At 27.3% G+C, this 22,832-nt stretch overlaps 2 protein-coding genes and 1 long non-coding RNA gene across 4 annotated transcripts; 1 reads left to right on the top strand and 2 right to left on the bottom strand.

Moving 5' to 3' along the window:
* Positions 1-8,040: 8,040 nt before the first annotated feature.
* Positions 8,041-12,350, bottom strand: LOC146872623 (uncharacterized). The gene is made up of 3 exons (XR_014982871.1): positions 12,290-12,350; positions 8,247-8,336; positions 8,041-8,164 (listed from the first exon to the last, which is right to left on the bottom strand). It is a non-coding gene; the product is annotated as an uncharacterized LOC146872623 (long non-coding RNA).
* A 68-nt stretch (positions 12,351-12,418) lies between these two features.
* IKKbeta (inhibitor of nuclear factor kappa B kinase subunit beta) lies at positions 12,419-16,972 on the top strand. 2 transcript variants are annotated; one of them, XM_085660953.1, is made up of 12 exons: positions 12,419-12,817; positions 12,949-13,145; positions 13,293-13,451; positions 13,525-13,742; positions 13,819-13,923; positions 14,025-14,163; positions 14,292-14,477; positions 14,537-14,748; positions 14,865-15,146; positions 15,246-15,392; positions 15,516-15,731; positions 15,807-16,972. In XM_085660953.1, the coding sequence occupies exons 1-12, from the start codon at positions 12,712-12,714 to the stop codon at positions 15,883-15,885; spliced, it is 2,046 nt and encodes a 681-aa protein (XP_085517079.1). In that variant the 5' UTR covers positions 12,419-12,711; the 3' UTR covers positions 15,886-16,972. The 2 variants fall into 2 exon arrangements, with proteins under 2 accessions (XP_085517079.1, XP_035742919.2); XM_035887026.2 differs by having other exon boundaries at positions 12,425-12,817; positions 12,946-13,145; positions 15,807-16,970.
* A 1,786-nt stretch (positions 16,973-18,758) lies between these two features.
* On the bottom strand, positions 18,759-22,832 carry Sec63 (translocation protein Sec63). Its single transcript, XM_035887022.2, has 12 exons — positions 22,403-22,832; positions 21,954-22,056; positions 21,745-21,859; positions 21,569-21,674; positions 21,165-21,388; positions 20,897-21,058; positions 20,604-20,832; positions 20,385-20,530; positions 20,152-20,299; positions 19,587-20,076; positions 19,182-19,473; positions 18,759-19,111 (listed from the first exon to the last, which is right to left on the bottom strand). The coding sequence occupies exons 1-12, from the start codon at positions 22,524-22,526 to the stop codon at positions 18,971-18,973; spliced, it is 2,280 nt and encodes a 759-aa protein (XP_035742915.1). The 5' UTR covers positions 22,527-22,832; the 3' UTR covers positions 18,759-18,970.

Raw genomic sequence — 22,832 nt, 5'->3', positions numbered from 1 at the left:
TAGTTTACGTTTTAGCAATTTTATTTCCTGTCTATATATTTTCATACCATTTCAGTCGAAGCAAGGACGCGTAAATATACATCTTTGATACTCAATTGAGTACTCTAACACAATGATAATGGAAAACTCGCATCCATTTATTTGCTTCGTAATTGTTTTTTTTTACTATAAAATAACCGAAAATTGGATACTAGTTCACTTTGAATATTCGCTAACAATCATATATTATTTAATGTAAATTTGGCATCAGGTTCATAGAATCAAAGGTAGCCGTAAATTTTATTATCAAAATCAATTCAGACGAATCATAAAAACGTCTATTGATTGATATACATATGCATGCACACGTAGATGAGAGTGAGAAAATGTATAACGATATATGAGGGAAGAACAAGGAAATTAGAGAGAAAAAATGACGGAGAGAGAGAGAAAGAGACATGTATGCCAAATGAAATATACAAAAGATAAGTGCTAGATAAAGGCGATGACGACAAAGATAACACACTGTCTCTTAGACAGAAAGTGAATAAAATTCCAAAAGAGTCAAAAAATTTATCTAAGAAAATATCGGTATATTAAAAGCGTATTCAAAATGACCGGTAAATGTTATATACAAAATTCTACATTTAATATCTCACATTCTTGTAGCTGAATAGAAGATATTTCGAAAATGTTACTAATTCACTACTTTCTTGCCCAAATCAAAGTTGATGGGCCGCTATATAGAAAAATCGACTGTGCAACTTTTATGCTCGAGTACCGGTTTTAATAGTAGTGCTGATATTACTGTAAAAGACAAATCTTATTAAAGGAAAAATAATTAGTGAAAAAATATTTTATTATAGTACTATGAAATATCATGAATTCAATTACATTTGCATATAATAAAATAGGGGGTCCATTAAAAATTTTTTTGGTTCCCTTGACTTATCTAATATATAAAATTTATTTGCATTTGTAGGAATTTAATATAATTTTATTACACTTTTTATCGAAAGATGATAATCAGGATGCGCATATATTGGGGTGTTCGGAAAGTAATTTCGTTTTTTCCCGACAGAGGATTTAATTGTATTTTGCATCAAACTTCACACTTAAGCCGCATAAACATTATACGTTTTGAAAGCTTATATAGTAAGGCTTGTGTGTGAAAAAGTCCAATTGATTCTAAGCAATAGTTTTTGGTTGGCTCCCCTTTTAAAAATGGGGAGCAATAAGCAGCATTTTCGTCATATTTTACTTTTTTACTACAGAAAAGGTAAAAATACTGTTCAAGCCAGAAAGAAATTAACCGATGTGTATGGAGAAGATGTGTTGACAGTACGCCAGTGCCAGAACTAATTTGCAAAATTTCGATCTGGCAATTTTGATGTCGAAGATGCACCACGCTCTGGAAGTCAGGTTGAAGCTGATAAAGACACGATAAAAGCATTAGTTGATGCAAACCGACGAATAACAACACGTGAGATCGGAGAGAGATTAAATTTATCAAATTAAACTGTTTATGACCACTAGGTTTAACCTCGAATCTCGATATATGGGTTCCCCATAATCATCTCACGGAGAGAAATTTGTGTCGTCGCGTTGACGTCTGTGATTCGCTTCTCAAACGTCACGAAAATGATCCATTTTTGGAGCGCATCATTAGTGGGGATGAAAAATGTGTTGTATATAACAATGTTAAACGCAAGCGATCATGGAGCAAAAAAGACGAACCGACTCAAAGCATTTCCAAAGCCAATATCCATAAAAAAAAACTGATGCTGTTTGTTTGGTGGGATTTTAAAGGAATCGTTTTATTTTAAGATTTTACCGGATAACAAAACAATTAATTCGGAAGTCTATTGTCATCAGCTGGACAAACTGAATGATGCACTTCAACAGAAAAGGCCAGAATTAATCAACAAAAAAGGTCAGAATTAATCATCACAAAAGATGTAGTGTTCCACCAAGATAATGCGAGACCTCATCTAAGTTTAGTCTCTCGCCAAAAGCATTTACAGCTTGAATGGGATACAATGCCACACTCACCATATTCTCCAGATCTGGCACCTTTGGATTATTATTTGTTCCGGTCACTGCAAAATTTTTGTAGACGGTAAAACCTTCACTTCAAATGAAGAGATCAAAAACCACCTCGATCAGTTTTTTGCCAGCAAAGACCAAAAATATAATGAACGTGGAATCATGCTACTACCAGAAAGATGGCAAAAAGAATTGGACCAGAATGGCCAACATATAATTTAATAAAATATTTGTTCATTATACAAAAATTGTCTTTCATTTTCACAAAAAAAAAAAACGAAATTACTTTCCGAACAACCCATTAAATTGACTGACAAATCCGAATTTCAAATTAGCTGGATCTATAAAACGGTAATAATGATATATCTTTTATATTCGTAATGTTCTGTATGTATTTATAATATTTTTTCTTTTCTCATTCAATGGGATGGATATAGTTGCCCAAAAGGAAATTCTGTAAATTCTAATCGTATAAACTCTATCGAAACGAAAAGTATTCGACCCAATTGTTACTATTCAATGCGGATAGATTTTTACCAAATATGCATATCAAATATCTTACTATTCAAAGCATATCAAAATTCTTACTATTTGGCTACGAGAGAAGAAATTCCACAAATAATTATAAAGTCTTGTATATTATTTTAATAGCATATCATAAATTTATAGAACAAAATACATTTACAATTCATTTTATTCTTTACTTAACATCAAAAATTCTCTATATCATTTAGACAGTATAAGAATCGATCGAGTTGGACTAAGAGTGAAATAGAGTCCGGTAGGATTGTGTTGTGATTTTAAGTTATAGTATCGAATTATAAATTCACCTTGCACCCAATTATTCTTGTTTGACATTTTGATTTCTTTCCCATTTGGAATAGACTTTCTAGTTCTATTTTCTGATAAGCAATTTTCCAATATTATATTTCGAGAAAATGAAGAAAGAAGAATCTCGGCTTGAGCCGCGTACATTTCTTGATATAAGACAAAACAAAATTGTGAAGCACAAAATTGTTATCGTTAATTCTCTGAAATAATACCGAGAACTTTCGAAAGTCCGATAAAAAATTAATATAAATATGAAAAAAAGTAGCCAAGTCTGTACGTATATTAGTTACAATGAGTTAGACCGTGGCGGCTAAATCGTAAGTCTGTGATATGAACAAAATCATTATTATAGGCATCGTATAAAAAATAGAAAACTGTCTAGAAAAATACAGCAACCCTTATACCGAAATTTATTACAGTGCTGAAAAAGATTAAATTGCCCAAAGAGAATGTAGCTGTCTTCATAATGTCTGGTCGATTCAATAAATTAAGAAATATTTGTCATGATACGCGATCGTTCTGGTCACTATTCACAATAGTTGAGCACTATAATTTAGTAAATCTGTTTAATCACTTAGTCTATGACATACATATATAATACTTTAATGCTAATTTTGTTATAATTAAAGATACTGTAGGCATGCGATGTTCACACGTAAGGCTAGATACGTGTTTCTATATAGCCTTTAATAACTTACTCTTTTTTACGCTACCTGTATACAACGTCGTAATGTCTTGAAATACAAACGAGATATGGGTACTTTATACATGAATTTTCTTTCATTCGCGTACCAATAAAGAGAAAGCAATTTTTCTTATCGGCTTCGCATCTCTTGCTCCTCTTTTTTGTACGGTGACCATTCACTGTCGTCTAATCGTCATGTGATTGCAAATTATAGTCTAATATATACACATATTTAAATACATATATATGTTTTTCCCTCAAATATATACCTTTCTCAATCTTACATTGTATTTATGTTAGAGTACTGGTAGCGGATAAGGAAGTATATATGTATTGCATATATGAGGACTGTACTTTTCGAAAGTATGATTTTCATAAAATAAGATTTTTATATGTCATATCTACTATCTCAATACATGCAATCTTCCAAATTTCGTCATAATCAAACATCAGTACTTATGCAGGAACTACAGCCAAAATTTCTAACAATATTACCTTCACAAAATTATCAGATTAATTATTATTAATAGCTAATGTTAATTGTTAATTACAATTAATTATTAAATTATTAATAAAAATTAAATGGAGATAAATTATTAAATTTAGATATTAATAATAAATTTAGATATTATTAATAAGATATGGATACTTTATACTTGAATTTTCTTTCATACGCATTTATATATCTCTTGTACGAAAATTTTTTAATCTGATAATCTAAAATAGTAATTAATACGAACTGATTTAAGATAATTATTATTTATGTATGTTTTCATTAACATCAAATACAAACGATAAGAAGGACAAAAATCTATTGGATCCTTCGATCATCGATTATACGCATACGTTTGAAAATTGAATGCGATGTTCAGATAGTGATCTTACTCTAAAATCGCCGAATTTAAATATGTTAATATCATTCAAATAACACTCATAGATATCGTTGACTTATATTAATTAATTACTTATTCGTAATTCATTCGTAATAATTCGTATTCATTAATAATCGTTAACCGTCCATCATCCATAATTTTATAATAGTTTATGCCAACAATGAGAACAGACGTATTTCTGGACCGATCTTGATAAGCAAGGTTTCACTTTAAAGAGGAAAGTTTAAGATAGAACTCACTTTTTTGAATTTTTGAAAAAGCTTTATTTTTTTTGAAAAAAATTGTGTTAAAGAATGATGATTTTTCGAGAAGAGTTTATGCAGAAATATGAAGCTTTTTCAAAAGTTTCCATCAATTGGGTCCTAGATTAAACTTTCATTTCCAAAATGGGGCTTTGGTTAAGAAGTATGTTTGTTTGTCATTGTTCAATTGCTGTTTTGGACATTTCTTGCAAAGAAAGAGTTTTGTACACTGCCGTTCCTGAAAATCTGCGGCAAAAGAGAAGAATTTCGTACCTGTAATACTGATTTTCATATCTACACTGGAATGATGTATGATTTGTTACGGTTAATAAACGAGTGCTCGCTTGTTCGTTTCAGTAAACGGATAATACTAAGATCTTTTGAACGCTAAGAAATGCGTTTCACGATGAAGAAGCAATGGACATTTTCTTGAGCTTTGGATAAATAATTCTACGGCAAAAATAAGGAAACGCATGTCCAATCTTTCATGTCAATGGTTCTGAATTTTTAAGATATTGTTAAATTTTAGAAAATTGTATAGTTCCTTTTATATTTTATAAACTAGAAACTTAGAAACTTTATAAGCAATATTAGTAGCACGTTGAGAAACATCTAGATTAGTAATTCTAAAATTGTAGATTCTCTGAGGTTGAATGATTCCGTTGCTTCTTTTTCTTTTGTTCTTGTATCAGCGTAGAAGAAAATAATCGACTAATTTATTTTTTGAGTTTATTTTATTTGGTACTTTAATAGGACATTAGTTCCCAATATCTTATATTTATTTCCTCTACTGATAGTTGAATGTGATCTATGTTGAATAGGAAGCAACAGCATCAGTATTTAGCTTGATAACTAATGCATATAAAATATATACATTTGTCGATTGATTTTCCAATAATAATAATTAGTGATAGATTAAAGATCAAAGTGCAAGTGTATTTCCACATTATCAACGGAATTTTTTTCTCAGCGCTATTTCTTGTATCATTACTATTACTACTACTGTTATTATAATAATAATACATAATATAATATACTAATAGAGGATGATAAGAAGGAAAAGTAACAGAATATACTTATAATTATTACGTGTGTCGTCTGTTCGAAATTGTTTATTCCCGTAAAATTTGTTATCATCCGATTCGTAATACGGCGTATATTTTAGAAACGTGGTTAAAACGTTCAATCTGAGACTTTCAAATAACAACGTGTCACCAGTGTTTATAATATAAAATAAGCATAATGTATGTAATATTTACGTCTTTATTATTATTATATAATTAGTAGTAGTAGCAGTAGAAGTAATAGTCCAAATAGTATGGAGTGGAGTAGTCGTGAAAGGGAAATAGATGTGGAAAAAAACCCGCATATGTAATATGGAAATGAATGCATGTTTTAATGTATATTAAAAAGATATAATATATGTTTTCACTAATTATTTTTGACAAAATATTCTACAAAATCTTATTTTTTATCGTATATTTATATATTAGTTATTATATGTATCAATCATATTTATTATTCTCTATGCAATCGTAAAACAAATGCGTATCAACATCGTATCTAATTCAGATCATTGCGATACGTATGCTACTATCAAAGAAAGATATATATGAGACATTAAAAAATATGATGCGTTCACACGAAACCGGTTGTTATGTACGCGTGAAAGGGGAGTAACAAACACAAGTTTATATACCAATACGATAGACGCATGGTAGGGACAGCGTTTCCCGCTTGTTTCGTAGTTCATATTTTGTCCATATCTGAAAGTCCCTCACTGAAGTCACACACGCTTTGAACAAAAGGTAGTGAATAGCCTTAATAAATTTTCCAGGTAGATTAAACTCTCTATTAATTTTTGATGAAGTATACTTTCCATATGTTACTTTTCTTTGTACTTAAACGCTATAGATGTGACTTAGTCTTATCAAGAGCCTTTAGTGATCTTTATGCAATTGATATAATCAGCAAATCGTCTACGTATACCACAACTATTATGATTGATTTTTCTATTATTTCTACAAATACATGATTAACTTTTAATCCGATTCTTTTTTATTTTTCACACATGTTATTTGTGCTACTCGACAAAACTGTTTTAGTCCGTACAATGTCGTAAAGGTTTTATCATTAGTATCATCTTTGATGAATATGAATGACTGCTCATAACTGCTCCCTATACATATGCATAATGATGTCCATATGATGCACATGAAGTTTCTACACTGATAGCAAGACATATATGTCAAACATGTATCGGGCAGAGACAATTTGAACAAATGAAAAAGTATGAATTCAATCTGCAAACATCCCCTACGATTTCAATTCAACAAGTAACATACAATAGACTAAAGCTTCTAAATTATTTAATTATTTTATAAATAATTAAATAATCTAGTCGGTGGACGGAGATCACAACCTGTAGTCAATCAACTATATATTTGTTTCTTCTCTTATTATAATCTTTATTCACATGCATTATCTTAAATAGAATTTTTTTTCACAGCCTCTTTCGCTGTTCAGTTCGCATAATTCTTGCTCTATCTCGGCACTGTTTTCTGGTGTTCCACATTTTTAGATTTATTTGTCTCTGTTCATTCAGAATTACCATTTTTAATTGACACATCATCTAACTGCTCTGGTGAAATGCCTCTCTCATTTCCCTGCGTAGGTAAATTATATGAAAGGTAAATTAATAGGTTGTGAGTAGTTTTCAGCATTGCCCTGAGAAATGAGTGATAAATCAACAAAATTTGAGTTTTCAATCAATTTTACATGCCAACTCTTGATTATCTTTACAGTCCTAGGTTTTCATAATCTGTACCTCTCCAACTTATTATGATAATAACGAAACTCTTGAAGAATAATGATTCAGTCAATTGATCTGATGACAGCGATACAACTATTTGCATCGCACGTCCTTAATTGTAATTTCGCAGTTTCTAGTTAGTATATCTTTTAATAGATGAAAATCAGTGAGTAATGTCTTCATTGTCGAAATATTTATTTTTAATTGAAATAAAACATACGAATTATTTTTTCTTTATGAAAATAAAACGAGATGATCGAAGTACAGTAGCCAGAAAACAATGGCAACGAAATAATGCCCATAGGTGTCGAGTACCTTTATTCTTTGCTGACGAGCCCGAATTATGTTTCAGGCAATTCGAATCACAAATCGCAATGGCAAATATCAAGATGGATTCCACGAAATTCCACTATGATCTATCAAGTCTCCACATATAAGCTATGAGAGAAATCTATCCCACTCTTATAAATTCGCCACGAAAAACTGAAGTTCGAACTGATCGAAAATTTTTGTTTTGTGATTCGCTTCTGGACGATCCTTAACAACAAATGGGCATCGATGAGACGCGCACTAGAATCAAGAATAGTAGACCAGCTGTCATCTCAGAACTTCATGAAAGTGATACTTTCAGGCAAGGACAACTGGGAAAAGAATGGCTACATATGTTGAGGCAGTGCTACAACAACAAAAAAACAAGATAAGAACTAAATGGCACAAAATAATTAATAAGCAACGGCGAATAAGAACAAGAGCCTTACGCGAAGTAGCATGAGATATCAATTTGAAAAAATATATATGATGCTAGAATGGATTCTATGTCTGAAGTAGAAGTAGCCTTTTAGTGGGTCCTACACATCAGAGAGAAAATAAGCTCTTTAATAATGCATAACACATTTTCTCCTTTTTAAAAAAAAATTAGTATCATTATTGTTTTAGTTTAAATTGATCTTTTTCCAATTTAGATGATTTTTCGAACCTTGACCAAGCATCAGTTAATCTTTATAATATTTTCTATTGTAATTGTATAATATCGTACATATGTTAAATATCGTGGCTTTCTGGAACTCTAACTAGATGTATATCTTACTGCTACTACTGCACGTAACTATATGAAAATATATGATTGTATAGAACTTCTGGAAATTATTTTAATTTACAATATAATGATATTGAGAATTTGAGTGATTTTTTTCTTATTTGTACGTTATATGATTTTACCTGATGCTCTCAGGGTCATATGAGAATTCATTTTCATTATTCTAGATAAATAATGACAAAATAATAAAAAACATATGAAGTATTTCAATCACTGATGACCACTATGGCTCCATTGAAGAAACAATCTCTGGTCATAAGTGACCAATATGACACTCGATGTGTTAATATCTCATTCTTATACTACCAATTTTCCTCTTTCTCTTACAAATCCCCTTTTGTCTTTTCTTCTTATTTCTTCCCTTATCGTCTATATTTCTATAATATTTATCTTTGGAAAAACAAAAAAAAGAAGAAAAAAAATTTATAAAATTGATTACATGTATAAAATAAAAAGTCATTACCTTGAAAGAAAAGATACAATGAAATTTAAAGTAGCAATTTTTATAATAATTTTTATTAAATTTTTATAATTGAAATCAATCATTTTAACCGATTGGTAAATTTAATATTAACTTCTTGATTTTCTCCATCTTTTTCACATTACTTTTCTCCACATTAAGCAGTAACTTTTCTATTTCCTAACCTCTCACCTATTTTCTTATTTGCATCACCACCTGTTTCTTATTGTTTTCCTCTTTTTTGTTGCAATTTTTAACATCTTCTATTATATCATTTTCATTCAAAAAATTTACTTTTATCTCCCTATTTCTCCGAAGATTTATACACTCTTTTATCACCTTTTCGTATTTCTTTTACTTTTATTTTTTTTCCTCTGCATCTCCAATCTTCTCCTTACTATATCTATTCTTTATCTAATAAGAAACTACATTCTCAATATCAAAAATCATCAATATTAATATATTTTCATATTTATATTACTGATTTTTTGTTTCTTATTTCTTTTTCTATTTTTTTCTTTCTTTTCTTCTCCTTTCCTATGTAAATTTATTAAAGGAATTATCTTTCTTTTAAATATACCTCTTTTGTCATTTTCCCATATTTTTTACTTTTTACATATTCTTGTAGTTAACTTCTATAAATAAAACAAATCCTCTTTTCTTATATTTGTAATTCTTCTATCTTTAGAAGTCCTTTCCAATTTGTTACAAAGTAGTTAATTATCAATATTCTTTTCATTCCTATATACTTTTCTTCTTTATCCATCTTTACTTCAAAATATTAATTTTGTATATATAAAATTATAAGTAAAAAGTAATATTTTAATTGAGAAAAAATAGTATACATAGAAACATAATATTAGAGTAAAAAATTAATATATCAATGGATTAAACTGATTAAGTCCACTTTTGGTAATTTTTCCCATTTGAATACCAAAGCACACGCATAAATATTCAACTAAGTATAAATAAAATAGTTTGATAATATCTATTCATTATATAATATTATCTTAATATGGTAAAAATTGTGATTTCTACCGAATAATAAATAGCTTGTTTTAGAAATTAATTTGATATATATATTTTTATATATTTTATACATTATAATATAAAAATTACATATGTTTAATTATATATTAAAAATTTTTTGTTTGTTCATATAATTTACACAAAATTTTTAAAATCATTGTATAACTTTAATCATTTTCTCTCACTTTTATTTGATAGAGTTAGTTAATTTGATTTCTAAATGGTTTTTGTATTTGTAAGTCCATCTAACTCTTTCTTATCTGTTTTTCATCCTGCTTTCTTCAAATTTATAATTGTTCTTATATTTACATAAAAACTGTTTTGTTTATTGTGCTTTATTAATTTTGTCAATTAAATCTATTTCTAACCTTACCTTGATCATTTGGAATTAAAAGTATCTTTAAACTTGTATACTACCATTTTCTTTATTTTACCTATTATCTAAACGTCTACATTCTGTATACTATTTCTTATTCTTACTTATTATTCTTTTCTCAAACTTCTTTATTTAACATCTTTTCATGTAATTATTAAGCCTCACACAAAATTTACTCCACTAACACATTTTTATCTAAATTCTCATTTATAAATAATGACACTAATAACTCTATTTAAGCTTTCACACATATTTGTAATTAATACATATATTAAGTATACATATCATATATTATGTATAAAAAGTATCTCAATAACTCTGTTACAAAGCGACACTTCCGTTAATCTTATTAATGATACTAGGAAATGCCGAAGGAGCGAATTGTTTGATTCAAAGAAGTAATTTGGTATAAATTGAAAATCACGTGAAAGTCATGGTATTATAGATTGTTAAACTCATCTTGATTTTAACTATAGTGTCTCAATGATAATATGTCGTATATTTTTTAATTTCCTGGATGACCTTGAAATCTCGAAAAGAATAATCTTAAAAAAGAATTGATTCACATTATAATATATACTCCTTTGAACTAAACAATTCATTCCTTCGGAATTTTTTTGTATCATTCAAAGTAACAGAGATATCGCTTTGTAATAAAGTTACTGATACACCTATATATGCATATATATTAATTAATATGTATACATATAATATATGCTTCGGACAGTGATCTTCATAATGCGACTGAAATACTGCAATGTCATCTACACAAGCTTGAAAGATGGTGCTAAAAGTGGTGAATCAACATCAACGAAAATAAATCGGCACATGTAACCTTCATGCTGAGAAAGGGCATTTGCCTGTGACAATCAATGGGACAGTAATTCCAACCAGGGATTCTGTCAAATACTTGGGTATGGTACTTGATAAAAGACTGACGTGGAAAAATTATTAAATTATAAATAATTATTAATAAATAATATTAAATCCAAAACAACCTATCTGAAGGAAAGAGTAAGAAAGCTATATTGGCTCATTGGGAGATCATCTAAGTTAAGTCTGGAGAGCAAGCTCATAATATACAAAGCCATTCTAAAACCCATTTGGACTTATGGAATTCAACTATGGGGAACCGTTAGTAACTCTAACATAGAAATTCTACAAAGATTTCAATCAAAAACCCTGCGAAACATTTGCAATGCCCCTTGGTATGTAACAAACGAAAGAATACATATTGATTTAAGAATTCCTACAGTCAAGGAAGAAATTGTTAATTTCAATGAACGCTACAATATTTGTCTAGCTAAACATCTGAATCCTCTAGCAAATAAATTGCTAGTAACCTCAGAACTAGTACATAGGCTAAAAAAGTTCTACACTTCTGATCTAGGAAGAAGATTTAGTTACTTTCTTTTTTTTTGTAATTAGGTTAATTAATCATTGTAATGTCGTCTTGAACTCATGTCAATATATCACGTCAGCAAAAATACTTATAATTCTCTGCGAGAATTGATTGTATATTCCTCTATTAATAAAAAAAAATAAATAAAAAAATAAAAAAACATAATATATTAAACAATTTAATATATTCGATTTTATTTATTTTTGATTTGCGTTATATGTTAAAAAATGAATCGTGTAATTTTCTGTTTTCTTTAACCTTGACAAGACTTGATGCATCAAAACGATCTCAGCAGTAGTTAACCATATTGTAGTTCGTTCAAGGAGATATCAAATGTAAACAAATGCACATGATCAAATGTGATCGGATCAGGAGCGTACTTATAACCTTTAGATATTATATTATAATATTATAATATTTTTATGACGGAAAACTTACGAGAATTTACTCCTATATTTAACAATTAACTATCATTCAGCATCCAATAGCTGGTGTCCTAACACTAATCACATTCTTAGTACGTGATTGTTTCATTTAAATTTCTATTTTGTTGAACGAGCTATAGGTGGCGATTTTCTTTATAGTGTATGTTACGCTATTGAGATAATATGATACAGTTTCGTTAAATATGTGTGCGTATGCTACTTGTCAGTGCCACTTTACTATTTAAGCTAAATAAATCCTAGTTAAATCGAAAAAAAATGCAAAAAAATTTGATAATGCAGCATTTCTTCTATTAAAAATAAATAAAATCTTTTAAAGTGCTTTGTATATACAGATACTACAAGAGACTGCAAAAATACTTGTTATATTTGCTTATTTCTTCTTATATATTGTTTATTACGAAAGTTAATAAAAAAATGACAACTGTCACATCATTAAATTGGAATTGTGAACGCATCTTAGGAACTGGAGGTTTTGGAATTGTAAAGCTATGGGTTCATAAACCAACCGGACAAAAACTGGGTAAATAAAATATGTAAATAGTAAAAATACGATTATATGTAGCAAGTGCATTAAACTTATTCTATGTATTCTTAAATTTATAATTCGTCAAAAAAATTATAATATTAATTTAGTAATTATTTTTTTAGCAGTAAAACAATGTAAATGGAATGATACACAATTAACAGCAATACAAAAAGAGCGATGGACTAGGGAAGTCGAAATAATGAAGCGCTTAACACATCCTAATATTGTAAAAGCAATACATATTCCATTTAAACTTCTGGATAAAGATAAAAGCATGCCTGTATTATGTATGGAATATTGTACAATGGGTGATCTTAGAAAAGTAAATTTTTTATTATTTTTATATGTGTCTACACCATACTTTAATTTTAATTATTATTGTTTAATTTTTTGCTTTTTAATATTGATTGAATCATACTATCACTATTATAGGTTAAAATTGTTTTTTTTTTTTTATAATATCTGTCAGGTCTTGAACAAACCAGAGAATTGCTGTGGTATTAAAGAAACAGATACCTTAAAAATAATAAGTAATATTTTATTGGCTGTAAAGTATTTACACTTGCATAATATTACTCATCGTGACTTAAAACCAGAAAATGTAGTTTTGCAACCTGTAAAAGGCACAGTAAGAATATATTATCTAATCTTGTAGAAAAAAGTTTGTAAAACTTTTATACAATATTTAAAATATTTTATAGGTTTTATATAAATTAATAGATTTGGGATATGCTAAAGAAATTGGAGAGACAAGTACATCTGCGTCTATAGTAGGCACGTTGAATTATGTAGCTCCAGAACTTCTTTGTAATGAAAAATACAGTTGTTCTGTTGATTATTGGAGCTTAGGAATACTTTTTTATGAAATAATAACAGGAAAGAGACCATTTTTACCACTTATGCCACATACAATTGAATGGTAAGTAGTATATTTACAGAATAAATATTCTTTATAAAAATCATGTTTATAAACATTCTATTATTAACTTACACAGGATGCAAATTATTAAAAATAAATCCAATGATGATATATGTGCATATGAATGCGAAGGAAAAGTAATATTTAGACAAGATATAGAAGATCCAATAGATCTGTCTAGGTAAATTTTATAAAAAAAAAGTTTGGTTTATTCTATACACAATTATAGAAGAATTTATTAAATATAACTTTTATTATGATTTATTTTATTTTATTTTATAGTTATATCAGATCTGCGATGGTAGAATGGTTTAAAGTTGTCCTTCAATGGGATCCTAAGAAACGGGGTAAACAATTAGATGTAAATGGAACATTTGAATTAGTAGTTTTTAAATTACTTGAACCAGCTCTATTACAGAAGGTATTTTTAAGTAAGCAACAATTAAAAATATGAAATTTTTCTTTTTTATACAGATGCAAATAATAGAATAGAATTTTTCGGAATTATTGTTTCTATGCTTTACATGTTATTGTTTCTATATTTTACAGGTTCTGTATGTGTATTGTATGTATTTATATAAGATTAATACATATGTAATTGATAACAACACTACACTTTCAAATTTGCAATTTCTTATAGAGAAAGATACGAATATTTCAGTAAATCAACAAATATTAACTGATTATTATGGGAATATCCTTCTTAATGACACACCAGTTCTTGCACAAATTAATGTACGTATTAATATAACATGAAATGTTTTTATAATTTAAAAATAATTTCATTAATATAGAACTCAATGTTATTTGTCCTGAAAACTGGGGATATATTAATATACAATATACCTGTACTAAGTATGCCTTACCTAACACAAAAAATGATAGAACAATCAAAAAGTGAACTCGGTTTTGAAGCATTAAATGATTATTATCGTGCAACCATATTCATGATGAAACAGGAGTTGCATTTTTTCAATTTGTATATTTTTGCTTTATCCATAGAAGTGTAAGTTCATTCTTCTTATTCTTTACTTAATTACATTAAGTAATACATACATTACTTAATTGTTAAATAATTAAAACAATGCAATAATCTTATAATAAAAAGGTATAATATTTCAGAGATTTAATAAATGCAAGACTTGTTAAATTTGGAAAATGTATGGAAAATACATTACAAAGTACAAATTTATTAGCTGCAGAAGTAACTTCTTGTCAAACCCATTATGTTAATCAAGAAATAAAAAAAGAGAAAATTGAAGCTTTGGAAGAAAATTCTAAGAAAGTAAACAAATTACTAACTGCTGCTAATCAAATACAGTTACAATTTACTAGTTTTAATGAAGATAATAATGTATTAAGAAACATTGCCCAAAATATTTCAATAGAAGTTTTATATGAAATGTAAGTAACATTATATATTTCAATTTTAATGCTATATTATTCTAGAGAAAAAGATATCGATATTTATTACTAATGAAATATTTTAAATAAATTCTATAGATATAATAAAGCTTTAGATATATATAAAACGTTTAAGGAGACCTTTAACCGTATTGGGACACCAACAAAAATGGTTAAAATACTTTTTGAATTCATAAAATTACGAGAAGTTCAATTTCGTGAAAACAAAATCATTGAATTTGCAAGGTATTATGTCTGTTTAAAAACATTTATTATTGTAATTAAAACAATAATCAAGAAATATTTTTCTTGTTATATTGAATATAATCATGATTTATATTACTTTGTACATTAAGAATTTTTTTACAGTCAAATAAATAAACTAGAAAATGAACTTTTTAAATTAGAAGGTTCATTCGATTCTGTAATAGTCATGACTAAAAAGTATCAAGAAGATTTGCATTCTATAATAAAGGAAGATTCAGATATGGAACTTTCATCTAAAATTGATGAGATTACTGAGCCTAATAAATCTATAGAACGTCATGATAGCTTAATATATGAAAATTTAATAGTACGACATACGTGAGTTTATTTTACATTATGTTTAATTAATACTAACTTTCTACAACAGTTTTATGAATTATATTTATTGTATAGGATGGATAACCTTATGACAGAAATAGAGAAAATATATCAGGAGATAGGCTTGATCCATAAAATGAAAAATAAATTTTGAGTTATACATAATACGTGCAAAATATAAATATTCATCAACATTTTTTTAATAACTAATATATTATTCCACTTTAATTTTACATTATATTTGTATCAGAAAGTTGTATTGAATTAACTTTTATTACAATTATAAAAAAAAAAATAATAGCATGTATCCTTATCTTACTCATTTAATATTCACTTCTTTCTCAGTTCTAAAGAATGTATATAATTTCAATTTATTCATCCTTTCTAATTCGAATAGAATATTAATTCATATTGTTGAAATAGAAAAAAATATATATCTGTCATAATGATTTGTAATCTCCTATAGTATAGTAAGTATGGATCTTTTTTCTACGATTAAACCATAAAATATTTACCAGGAACGGATCCTAAGGAATATGAATTCATTTAAAGATTATGATAAAAGGGATTGTGATTCTATAAAACAAAATAAAAAATATTAAAATAGATAAAGTTAATTTATTATTCTAAACTGGGGTGAATTAAATGAGTTTCTATTTAATCTATAGAAATAATTTTGGATTCAAATATTTTTTCCAGAATTACCATAAAAGAAAATGGGATAAAGAAATAAATATGAGTGTAGAAAAAGTTTAGATTGTAGGATTGTTCAGAAATTATATAAAAATATATAGTAATTTTGTATAATCTTTTCGTAGAAAAAATAATTCTTCAATTATTCATCTTATTGTGTCTTTTAAAAGAACCGGGTGTCACCTTTTTTGAACTTGTTATCCTCTACGTAAAAGAATAGGCATCTTTTCTGAATTGAAGCTGTAAATGTTTAATGCACCAATGCCTATGTAACAAATAATCGAATAAAAATTCTAATTGAATCTATTTTGATTACTATATATATTTGTCAATTTCAAAATAATATTGTATATAATGAAATTAAAATTTAGAAATTTTGAGTATAGAACTTACTATTAATCGTAAATTATAATTAAGTACTGATATTAATTACAAAATAATGAGATTAATCTTAAACAATAAAAATTTCGACTAAACTAAGTGCAGATACCAGAATAAATTAGACACAGATTAAGATATTGTTGACAGTAGACTTTAAAATAGATCTTGCCTCAATTCTTACATATATTTAGAAAATATATTAAATATGAATTCATTTATACATAAAAACAATGTAAATATTTTCATTTTCATAAATTCTTCATCGGAATGTTTTTGAGCATTTCTATTGGTTTAAAATTTAACCATGAACTTTTTATAATTGAGAATATAGAGAAGTTCGACTAACATAAAATATATCTGTAAAAGAAATCTAGTAATTACCCTAGAAAGTACATTAGAACAAGAATTAATTTTAATTAATAAAATTTCGACAGCAAATAATACAATTTAATACTTAAAGAATTAAGGAACAATAAGACACTAAGAAAGGTTTACAAAAGAATTTTAATAAAAAAGACGTGTATTTCATCTTTTATTTTTAGCACGTCACAACGATCGCATATACTTTCATAATCTAGTTGCTACTGATTGGTCTTGATACTTCCATTAAAGACCACTCATTGGTTAGCGTCCTTTTTCTGAAAGAACTTCATTCTGGTGATTAAGATGTAAAGTCACCATATATTGAAAAGATAGATAATTTGCGTAACCTATAAGTTTATAATGTATCTATGTAAGATATTGACAGTTGCTTGTGACTGTTTATTGTTCGAAAGATTTTTTTAGGGATATGCGCGCGAATAGATTTAGGATTCAAAAAATCCTTAATCTTCAACCTATAGAAATTCAATGTAATAAGTGTTCTTAAACTTATTTTAGAATTATATTTAAATAAATAATGTAACAAAATAATGAGAAAAAATGAAAAAATGAAATAACTAAGAAAAAATATTTTTTAAAGATACTCAAATATTTGCGAATATTTTTAATTTTGTGACTTAAGCGAATATTTGATTTACGCATTTCTAACTCTCAACGAGGAATATTTATGGCATTAAACAATTTAACGTATGTAGGATATGACAGACATCGATATGTATATATCTAATTGTTACAAATAACATATATTTACATATACATATATATATATATATATATATATATATATATATATATATGTATTTAGCATATATATATATATGCTAAAAGAAAATAAGTTATAATGAAAAAAATATATGAAACTTACATTTATCATAAGTAATAATATATATTGTATATAAAAGTAAATGTACAGGAATACTCATAACTTTAAAAAAAGATAAATAATTTATATATTACATATATATAAATAACATAATATTGATTTTTATATAGATTTATATTCATATGTTACTTCATACATATAATGTAAATTTATTACAGTAAAGATTTGCATTGTAAATTTCTTTATAAAATGTAGATTAAAATGTGATAATCTTGTAAAAGTATAATTAAATGTAATTTTATAAGATAAGATGTTACTTATAAAGAGCAAGTGACTAATATTTATATACTTTGTTTATACTATACATTTTTTTATGGTAGAAGTTTTTTTATTAAATTTTTTCTTGATTCAGATTTTATTGTTTATTACTACGAATAATGTATAATTATAGTAATTATAAATTCGATTTCTTTCAGCATATACATATAATACATAAATGTACAATACACCAAATTTTAATATCATATCTTTGTATGTGTACTATGTTATTATTGTTATTAAAAACTATATACAATACATATTTTTTGTAATATACACAATAAATCTTTTATTATTAATATATTTAATTATTTGAATATGATTTACAAATCACGAAAATTCATATAATATAAACACGAAAATAAGATTATTGGTATATTATAAAATACACAACCCTATGCACGTTTGAGATTAAAAATTAAACAACGATCTTAAAATAAATATCATGTTCTTTATTTACTATTATTTTCTCGTCATGGAGAAATATTACACACCATACTATTTCCTAGATTGTCCACATACATCAACGATTATGCAATTCCATGTATAAAAGACAAATTTACATTAACTTAGCAAGTAAAAAAAAAAAGAAATGAGGATTTGTAGAATATCCATTCATCCGATCATATAAGATAAATAGATATTATTCATTATCACTGATATCTTCGTCAGTTGTGAACTCGGAATGTTCATCCACTGCATCCACATCCTCTGCAGTTTCTTCATCCGAAATATCCCATTGAGGATGTTCTGTTGGTACCTCGGGAGCTTCTTTTACATCCAACTATCAATCACATTAATTTAATGATTTGAAAATAATTAGTAAAAAAAATTAATTTTTCAATCTAATGTACCTTAATATCTTGTGCCTGATCAAAACCAAGATATGAATCGCTACGTAAACATACTGTAAATGTATATAGTCCCGGCCAACGAGGTGCTGTAAAACGTAATTGTACCTCCTCCGAATGTGCTAAAGATGTAACATGTACTGGAGTTGTCAGCAAAGTTTGACTTTTGCGATCACAGATATAAACCCACCAATATTCTTGTTTAATATCAGGAAAAAGTGGACAATGTACTTCGTGTGATAAATTACTTCTTCCTTCTAAAACTCTTTCTCTTTTTGAAATTCTTTGTTGAAATCTATAAATAATAATATGAAAAAATCGTGTCTTCATATTTTTAATTTATATACATAACTGAAAATAATTATGGAATAAGATTAAAATATTTAATGATTTATTATAAATTATTACCTTTCCCATTCTGTATCATCATCATCAATACTCATATCTTTCTTATCATTACTGTCTTCATCATCACTTCTATCGCTATCAGCTTCACTATCACTAACATCAGATTTTTCTTTGGAAGACTCTTTTTCTATTTTGTCCTCTTTCTTTTTTGTATTTGGTGTATTACTTTGCTGTGTACTATTATTACTCTGTTGTGTTGTTTGTCCTTGTGCTTGTATATTTTTTACAGGGGCTGTTTTCTTATTGGTACCTTTTTTGTGAGGTTTCTTCTGACCTTTCTTTTGTCTAAGCCATGCTGGTTTCTTCACAGATTGATTTTGTTCTTCTGAACCTTCGTTAACTTCCCCACTTACTTTGATGTCATCTATCATAGTTTGTTCCTTAACAGTGTCATCACCAAATAAATGTTTCATGTCTTTACGTGTTAATGATACTGTTACGGTTACTATAGCACCAGCAGTATATACCGTTGGATTTTCATCATCAATTACTAAAATTCAAATGAAATATTAATTGGTTTAATTGAATAGTAATCTTATTGTGCAATAGAAAACAATAATCTAACCTTCAGACCGCACTTTGAATTCAATGTATGGCATATTTCCAAGAACTTTCATAACATCTTCATATTGACTATCCGTCAAGTTTCTAAGAATCAGTCTTCTTTCCTCTCCTTTTAATTGTGCAAATTGTTGAAGGCTCTTAATTTGGCGCTATCAAATAAATATATATACAACATTTGCTACCTTTGATTATATTTACAAAAAATTTGCAGTAAAATAATATTAAAGTAATTACTTTTTTGGCTAGAAAGTATTTTAAATTATCCTCAGAAATATGTGGAAGTTGAAGAAGAGGATTTTTAAATTCCCAGAATGCTTGAACAATCATTGGACACAGTTTCATACAATTTTCTATAGTTTTTATACTGGGTACTCGCGGAACTAGAAAAGAATATATTTACATTTATAAGAAATTCATTAAATTATTTTATATGTAAATATATATGATAAATACCTCGTTTTGCATAAGCTAGAAAAATTACTTGATTGACACATGCAACCATTTCTTGAATTAAATATGGACATTTCTTTACAATATACTGTCTATCTTTATCTAATGTTTCCGGATTTAATGATATACGTGACAAATGTGCATGAAGTAAAGCTCTAGCTTTTATTGAATACAGATGACATAATGGTATTTCTTTATTTTTTTCTCCTAAGTTAGTTAATTGCTTGATAAGCTGAAAGTATTAAAATATATTGTATATAAAATATAAAAAAAAAACAATTTTATAAAGATCTTACCGAAGGAACTTCTTCAATGTCTGTATGTCTTTCAATTATTTCTGCATTACGTTTCTTACAGAATTCAAAAGATGCAGCAAGAATCATAATAACTCTCTTTAAAGTCATCGATGGGGTTTTAATAAAAAAGTAGTAATATGTTTCAGTTGTAGCCAATAAAACCTAAGAAATTGTTTTTTTGTTAAATATACGCAATACATTTTACATGTACAACTTACATTACAAATTTATATCCAATAAAATTAATCTTTATATAAAATAGAATTACTTGATCTCCTGTATAACGAATACTTTTATACCACCATGTTCCAACAACTGTAGGTAAAGCTACCATAAAAACCAATGCGTATAAACCTAAAACCCAAACTGAATTTTCTTTTTCAACTATCCAAGAAGGCAAAGCTATACCAAAGCTCATTGCACCTGGGCCATCTGGATTTCCATATTTCTCCCAATTTTTTCGTGCCTCATCATCTGTCAAAGCCTGATAAGCTAATTGTATATTAAAAGAAGAAATAATTTTTGTTAAATTTTATATTAAATTTGTTAATATGCTAGAAACAATATACTTCATTATATGCAATATATGCAAGCTCTATATATATATATAGATACATTTCATAATATTATTTAAAACTAATTATACTTTATTCATTTCATTTATAAACTAACCTTTAGTTAACTTCATAAACGCTTTTTCATTTCCTGTTTCTTTATCTGGATGTAAAATCAACGAAAGTTTACGATATGCCTTTTTAATCTCACTTTGTGATGAGCCCTTAATGAAGATACGATTAATAATTAAGTTATTTAATTAAATGGATATCTTAAATATTATCTATACTTACAGGAGAAACTCCCAATATTTCAAATGGATCAAAATTTGCCATTTCATAATCAAATTGGGATACTTTATATGCTAGTAAAATAAGAATTATCCATCCCAGAATAATCAGAAACTTCCTACGATAATATACAGATTATGATATCAATCGTATCTAGTATATACTTTTGTTAAATTAAATAATTAGATTATAAAAAAATATATAAAACTTACGTAAACAATGCTTTTGTTTCTTTCCAAGGTTCATTCGATTGTAAAATGATTTTTTTCTTTTTGCACCCATCGCACTGACATTCTTTCGAAACTTTATCCGGATCTACAAAGAGAAAAATGTTAATTTTAACTATCTGTTCCCCATAACTTAGTTACAAATGGTAATAATCAGAAACATATTAATAATTATAAATTTTGAAAAGCTTTGAGCTTAATCCATTAAGATAATACACGATATATAAAATATATCTCTTATTAAAAATTAAACTTTAAATTTAGTTTATGAAACATTTTTTAATTTAGTTATTACACGAAGTTTATTTCCCCAATTACTTTATTTTTTCTCTACTAAAGTAAAAACAATCAATAAGAGCAATAAAGTTTAAAAAAAAGCGTCGCCATTCGATTCATGAGTTTAATAAATTTTAAATAAACTGATATACTCTAACCTTGCTTTGGGCAACGTGGCCATAGATAATATGTTCCGGGTATCAAAAGGAGTGCCAAAAATGAAAGCAGGAAATAGAAAAACGTCCCTCCACTTTCGTCATATTGAAATTTCTGTCCGCTCATAGCTCATTAAGTACAAATATTTAAATTAATCGAGTTATACTTTGAATTCACGGTTCCATCATGTACATCATTAAAGTGTAACATTTATCTTCGTCAAGAGTGCCAACTCAGCATAGACCGCGGATGAATAATTTTAAGTCCGGCATACAATAGACGTTCTCGGTGACGTTGACGATTCACCAAAAATGAGTATACTTGTCATTCTTTCTACCAGTTTTCACCGTTATTTTTCACTCCCTCTTCTTCTTTTCATTCCTTTCCATTTTTTAAGCTCTCTCTCTCTCTCTCTCTCTCTCTCTCTCTCTC

This window comes from Vespa mandarinia, chromosome 13 (assembly GCF_050613455.1).
Source record: "Vespa mandarinia isolate Hongniang chromosome 13, ASM5061345v1, whole genome shotgun sequence".
Taxonomy (NCBI): Eukaryota; Metazoa; Arthropoda; class Insecta; order Hymenoptera; family Vespidae; genus Vespa; species Vespa mandarinia.
Note: the sequence above shows the minus strand (reverse complement) of the source record. Positions and strands in the feature narration are given on the sequence as shown.